This window comes from Ischnura elegans, chromosome 9 (genome assembly GCF_921293095.1).
Source record: "Ischnura elegans chromosome 9, ioIscEleg1.1, whole genome shotgun sequence".
In the NCBI taxonomy this organism is placed as follows: domain Eukaryota; kingdom Metazoa; phylum Arthropoda; class Insecta; order Odonata; family Coenagrionidae; genus Ischnura; species Ischnura elegans.
Genome location: NC_060254.1, coordinates 32543739 through 32551041, shown reverse-complemented (window position 1 = coordinate 32551041; position 7303 = coordinate 32543739). Strand labels below are relative to the sequence as shown.

General features: G+C 37.8%; 1 protein-coding gene across 2 annotated transcripts in view; it reads left to right on the top strand.

The window, feature by feature from the left end:
* Nucleotides 1-111: 111 nt before the first annotated feature.
* LOC124165773 (coiled-coil and C2 domain-containing protein 1-like) overlaps nucleotides 112-7303 on the top strand; it is a 50183-nt gene continuing 42991 nt past the window's right edge. The window contains exons 1-4 of one of the 2 annotated variants that reach the window (XM_046543265.1): nucleotides 112-828; nucleotides 958-1096; nucleotides 1313-1422; nucleotides 1896-2077. In XM_046543265.1, coding sequence (XP_046399221.1) covers nucleotides 772-828; nucleotides 958-1096; nucleotides 1313-1422; nucleotides 1896-2077 — 488 coding nt within the window. In that variant the 5' untranslated portion in view covers nucleotides 112-771. The remainder of the gene's footprint in view (nucleotides 829-957; nucleotides 1097-1312; nucleotides 1423-1895; nucleotides 2078-7303) is intronic. The other variant, XM_046543266.1, reaches the window with a different exon arrangement.

Here is a 7303-nt window from a genome sequence, read left to right as displayed (position 1 = left end):
TTCGACTTTTGGTCTGCAGAGAGAGAGCTAAATAATAATATTGTATTTTAGCTAAATCAGCTGGAAACGTCAAACATAAACAATGCATCCATAGCGATTTAAAAATGCCAATTATTCAAAGTGAAAAAGAACAAAAAAATAAAAGCATACACATAAACACAAGCATTTCGGGTGTAATCACTTACTGAAAAAGGAGGAAGAGTGCATGGATATAAGAAGTTAAAGTTGGCGGGCATTTGTAAGCCTGCACGGGGGGTGGTAGTTCAAACCTTCCTAAGATGAGTGCACCAATATATTTACGATCTGATGAAATAATTTGAGGAAAACAGCTCTTTTAACTGTTTAAATATTTTAGTACAATTAAGATAACTAATTTTGGAGAAAACATAAGTCAGTCAATAATTTTTAAGTTTAGCTTGTGGCAAAATGTACGAGACTGGTCACCACTGCTACACATTTGAAGACATATAAAATTTTCACGCAATACCTTCATCCAATTTTCTTGTGAGAAAGGAAAAAAATACTCGAGCAAATTTATCAAACTTCCACGGTTTTTAATCGCCCAAAAAAAGACCGCATAGCGATGATAGCCGTGAAGAAGATGCTGGGAGAGAAGCGGCCGTTGCCTTCGCCGTTAGCGCGCTTGCGCCCGTCGTTGCTCATCTTGGGACAAAGGATTGACGATTTGAGTAGGATTGGAAAGGGAGAGTTGTGTTGTTTGTTATGTTTTAATTCTCCTTACACGAGTGGTTGTTAATTCAAAATTGGAAAATGTTCGCTCGAAAGAAGGACGACAAGAGTAAGCGGAGATCAGGTGGCACGCCTCAGGTATGTTCAGTTGAGATAGCACTCCGAGAAATGAATCCTCTTTGTAAAATATTTAGTGGGTCGTTGTGATTTACTTGGCTCCGTTGAAATTATGTTTGTTTAACTACTATTTTGCGTATTACTTTCTAGTTGGGTATATTTGGGATACCGGATGATATAAACAATTTTAATCCTGAGGGTGGAGATGACGATAGTGATGATGATGAAGACCTTGAAGCAGAACTTTTAGCATTGACCTCAGGAGGGGCACCAAAACCGAGAAAACCAGGTGAATTTCTTATTTTACTCAAACTCGTTTATGCATAAGTATCATTCAAAATCGCGGTATTACCGAATCTTCCTGTGACTAATGGTCATTGCGTGCATTAGGTAACACACTAAATGCTGGCAAAGAGCGCTTTCCAACGAAGGATAGTTGGAAATAACGTCTTTTCTATCATTTTGTGATGTGTATCGTTAATAATACTTCATTCCTCAATTTTAGCGCCTGTTAAAGTTCAACCGCAGGATTTGGGAATAATGGTTGCGGCGAGCTTAAAGGATATTCCTTCGGATGATGATGTATCCGTCGATGAGGACGATCCGGACCTAATGGTAAGTATGTGTGATCACCATTATTCGCATGCATGTTACTCATCTTAACGTTTCATTTCCTAGTGTGCCTTACTAAGAACTGCAGTAGGGTATCTTCGTAGTGGTAATAAAGTCCAATTAATGTTTCCCTGATGAATGCGTACTTTCCTATAGTCACCTACAATTTGTGGCGTGCACAAAATATTTGTAGAGATAAAATGTATCGCGTAGTTCTCTTGTAGGTTAGGACATCAAAAATAAACTCAATATGAATTGTTCGAACTTGAAATCGTGGCTCTAAAAATGTTTAGGTGTTTGAACCCCTTGACCCTGGAGGCTTTTTCCTTGGTTGCTCTTTCCACAACTGGGTACATAGCATGCAGATATTATACATTCATACCACCTCTATTGAATATGTTTCAAGGAATCGATCCATGAAATAGACTCTCCTGATTTCGAGGAACATGCAATAAATGATGAAATCATCTTTTCAGGCAGAGCTGGGTGAGTTGGTTGAAGATCCACCAGAAACTACGGAAAGCAGCACGAAAAGTCCAACCTCCCCTGTGGCCCCTGCAGGTTCACAGCTTTTATCTTTATTAAAAGAAAGGCTGCAAATGTATGAGAAGGCAGAAGCCCATGCTAAAGCTGCTGGGGAAGCATCTCGAGCACGAAGGTATTATGAAGTTCGAATACAAATTAAAAGTTAACTCTGCTGTAATGACTGGAGAATAATTGTCAAGAATATTTTAATCTTCTTTGTCATCATCATTTATATAGTGTCACTATGAAAGTATAGCTTGTTAAATTTCCCTGAAATTTATTTTATGGGACTGGTTTCGTGGAAGACTCCACATTGTAACCCCCCTAAATAGATAGATAGATAGATATAAAGATTATTTATTATTCTAGGACTGATGTCCTCTAAGAACAAAACAATTTACAAAGCATATATACATACTTCAATATATTTGCTCAATTACTCATTGTGAGCAGTAATAGAGAAAAAAAGAAAAATATTATACAATATCCAATCAATGACACAAGTTTTATACAATGTATACAACGGTAAGACATACAATTTACAATCAAAATTACAGCGTGGCGGTAAGCAATAAGCTATAGACCTTTGACTTAAATAATTTCAGAGACCGAATGAATTTCAGAGATCGTTTTCAAAATCAGAAATGAACCCCATCTTGGGTGGTCGGTAAACAACACATAATAGTAAGTTGGCAGAGTTGACGTCAGAAACACTAGCGATGAGGTATTCAGGCCTTGAGCAGTAGGCAGGAGGGGAGTGGGAAAGGAGAGTCACGGACAGATTTGAATGAACATATATTCCAACGCCACCACCTTTTTTCCCAATCCTATCATGCCTGATTAAGTGAAAACCAGATAGATTTACCATATCATCCGAAACATCAGGGTGAAGCCAAGTTTCACACATACATATTATATCAAAAGATTCAGTAAGAAAATAATCCCGAAATTCATCAATGTGACATAGGAGGGATTGACAGTTTACGTGGCAAATTTTACAAAAGGGAGTTCATGCTGCTTAGATTTATGACTTAGATTTACAGAAGCTGCAACACATATCCTGATGCTGATGCTATGCTAGGGAATCAAGATCACCATTGTTGCTTATGGTAAGTCTTTCACCACCTTCAGCTATACGGTCGAAAATTCGGCCGCCACGCACCCAGAGGAATTTGAACTTCCCTTCCCTTTTAAGACTTCTGGCAGCAGCGTAAAGTTTTCGATGGGCAGGGGTGAGAGATTCATTAATGGGTAGTAAAAGGGAAGGGTAGTAGTAGAAGGGTAGTAGTAGAAGTTCAAATAGGGTAGTTTCCTTCATCAAAGAAAACGAAAGGCATTGATTACGATTCGTTACCTACCATTAGTGTATTCATGAGATACAAATTATTCAGTTTTAGAAATCCCAGTGTAGAGGAATGTTAATGGTCAATTTTAACCTCATTTGAAAAAGGCAAGATTGGCACCCATGCGATGCCACTCCACGTGACGTCACAGGGACCTAGATTCTATACGAATAGATAGGAGTTTTACAACGCCTGAGATTACCAATGCATGCATGAGGCACAGAGCTCCGGGAAACATTTCTTGATAATCACCTATTAAAATTGCATATGGTCGGAAAGTTTCCTTTCTTTGATAGGGTATTAATAATCCTTATTTAAGCCAAGGCCTACCTTCTTGCAGCCTGCATGGTGGCGGCGCTCATAGCCTCGCGCCAAGGTGGCCTCACACAATGGCAGGAGGAACCAGAATGACATCACACTGGCTTTTCCCAGCATTCACACTTAGCCATTGGGTTTTCGCGTGCTTGAAAAATTTCACTTTTCATTTAATCGCAAAAAATGGATATCTTCATTTAAAAAATCTAAAAGCGTGGAATAGTTACTCCAGGAGTAATCATCTTTCGATTTAGGCAATAAAGAATAAATAGGAAATCACCCAATAGTGGACTCCTCCACCTGCCTTCTACCTTCCATGAGGCCTACTAATTTGATCTATTACATGTATCTCTTCTGGCATGTAATACCTCATCCACTTTACCAGTCGCATATTATAAAACTATGAAATTTCATGGTTTTACTTTCATGCTGACAAATAAGGAAAGGAATTTCATGAAATTGAGTGTGTAAGCATTGACTTCTTGTAATGCATTCCATATTTTCAGAATTTAGCAAAAGATTTAACTTAGTAAAGCTTAAATTAAATGTGGAAAAATTGACCAGTTAAAGTTTCTAAGAATTACTGATTTAAATCTGAATAAGGCTGTTTTTAGTAATAAATTAGCCAAAAATAAAGTTAACTACTGAATGAAAAATTAGTGTAATGACTCTGGGGCGTTTATAAAAAAGCAGGTAAAGCTAAAAGTAGCACATATCAGCGGGTACTGAACGCCATCTGTCATTTAACTGACACTCACACTATTAACATTAAGTTAAGTTGTTTTTTCTTTTTAACTGCATCAATGTCTAGAGTTTGTCAATTCCATGTTATTTCTATGTTATTTTTTATGTCTTTGTGATTCATGGTGTGAGCCAGCAAAACATGAATGAAAAGTGCACAACATAGAAACAACAATGACATTGGTATTCCAAAATTTTAACGCTTATCATTAATTTGTAATTGACGATACCCGATGCTAATTTTTGCGTTTGTTTAGCCAGATTTCATGCTAATTTTTTTCATGAACACAGCCACAGAACATGAATACACACGGATGGATATTGGAATCTTGGCTTGGTGCTCCTTAAGGTTAAAGTATTGCTAATTTTTTTTTGCTTTTTGAAGGAAAATCATCACCTATCAATGCTAGTTAGCCTAAGTAGGTAGGTGATGATTTTCCTAGGTTTGAGGTGTAAAAATGAGATCGAGCTCATTTTTTGTGAATTTTGGTTTCCATACCAGTCAAAGCGAATGAATTTTCCTCTGTTAAGTTTTTTCTCTTCATGTGCAATTACAGGTGACTCTAAAGAAGAAAGCCAATAGCAATTAGACTGCCGTTCCCTTGAAAAGTACCTTACTTTTCTATAGAAATTTATTTACTGTTTTAGTAACTCTTTGAAATGTTTTTCTACACAGGTTGCGTCTTCATCCTAACTCTTTCATTACTTCTTGTCCATGCTACTCAATATATACCTTATGGTGCTTGATGTTTTCTTTTAATGTTGTGATTCACAATGGTGATGGCTGAATGTAAGGATTTGCTTAACAGTAGGGATGGTCGGATCGGATACCTCGGATCCAAATATCCACGGATATTGCCCTTCTTCGGATATTTCAGTTCTAAATTTGCTGAAGGCATTGGATCTGGATCTGAAATTTTATATTTATGCTTCAGTGAATGTAGCATCCCATACAAGGGAGTGGAAAGTGTTCTGATCCTACCTTTGCATGCTCTGTTGCACTGCGATGCTTGTCCTACTCATGAAAATTTTTGTTTAAAAGCTCTCGTAAGGGCTGCCCCTCCATCACCCCATGCCTCTGATATGTTTTTTTCCTTTACAAGACCACACAGTCCATAAATCAATATTTTTGAAGGAAAATATAAAGTTACACGAGAACAATGGAAACATGTTTCATCCCTACCCCAACTCACCCTCTGACCTTTTTCATCTTAATTGCTTCAATTCCACGTTCTGGAGAACAAATGGTAGGTGAGTGACTTACTAGACCCAAAGATGTCTCGATAGTTTTCAGCAATTGGATGAGATTAAAAAGCTCTCGTAAGGGTTGCCCCTCCATGCATGATGTTAGTAGGTAGGGGTAGAGCGAGCTACCTGTTAAAACAAGAAGTGGGATGAAGCCGAGGATCAGGTGGGCGTGCCGCTGACAATTAATGCAAAATTGTTCACGCTTTACACATTGCCTCAATTATATTAAAAATATATTTATTAGAAAGGAACATTTCAAATAATAGACCATTGGCCTTTGTGATCCATCTCACAACTAATCACTGCGCCGACGAAAGCAGTTATTTTTGGCATAACATGCACATTGCTCTCGTGAATACGTGTACTGGAAATGGCGTTTCATGGATAAGAATTCATACAGAAGACAGAAATCCATAATAGCAGGGTAAATGCCGAGTGGAGAGCAAACATTTTTTAGCGAGGTGGCGTGTTCCTTTAGGATATTTGAGAGAGATATTTATTAGTCGAATCAAAAATATGACCTAAGTGTTTCAATAAAGCACTAGTATTCCTGTAATTAGCTAAACTCTTGTTTGAATCCTTTAATGAATATCATTATCACTCATCAAAATGCTGCGTTTCCTGGGACATAGGCAACCTAGCCAAACATCTCTGCAGTGATTTGTTTCCCGCATTCATCGTTTTTTTTTTGTCCATCCCCCTGAAAAATGATAGATCAAGGTTCCACTGTATCACATAGGTCACCTGGCTTTGCTTTGAAGCCAACGACGTCACCAAATAGCAAGATCTGACATGTTCATCCTCGACTCCCTCATTTCTAGCCTCATTGCTTGAAAGACGGGGGAGCACACTCCTTCCTTCCCCTCCACCTATCCTTTATGCACTTCTGCTGCCCACCCCTTCCTCTCGTTGCACGGTCGTCTTATTCTGTTCCCACAACTCGTCACACAAGACGCTAATGTTTTTTTAAACATTGTTAATTGTGTTGCAGTTTGCGTAGTTGCAATTTAATTTAATGGTATACCAATAAAAATGACTTTCATTGTGTAGAAACATTTTTATTGACATCAAGAGAACCATGTGCATGCACTGGGACGTGAAAATATAGTGAGGAAGTGCAAAATCCACCTCACTGCAACTGAAGCATTCTCGGGTGAAACAAAGTCAGTATGTGATGAGAAAGTGACAAAATTCGGGAGAAACTAATGTGAAGAATATTAAAATTCAGTCAATGGCTTATCTTAAGAGTGAAACCTATTTTCATTTCTAAACACAAGCTTAAAGGTTTAGATCGTGAGTGTTTAAAGATTTTATCATTTAAAAAAAATAATTTGAAAGCTTATAAAAATGATTTTTAACAAGTAAAAATTTGAAAATGTGTAGGTTAATCTGAGAATCATTTCTTTGGTTGTATGTTCCAAAAGAAACATGAATAATTACTTTGTTTTATGGCAGAAATTTGAAAATGCATTTGGGTCCGAAAATATCCAAAAGATCCGTCTCCCAAAATCAAGTATCCTATCCGGATCCGAAAAAATCCTAGATCCATCCATCTCTACTTAACAGTGTATTATCTCAGTGTTACTTGAGATGGTATTTTCTATTGTGGTAGTGTAGTGCGTAGAGCACTTGGCCTCTGATCGTATGGTCCCGGGTTTATTATCAGGCATAGCCTCTGGATCCCACCCTCCCAATCCCCTCCCCTAGCCTTC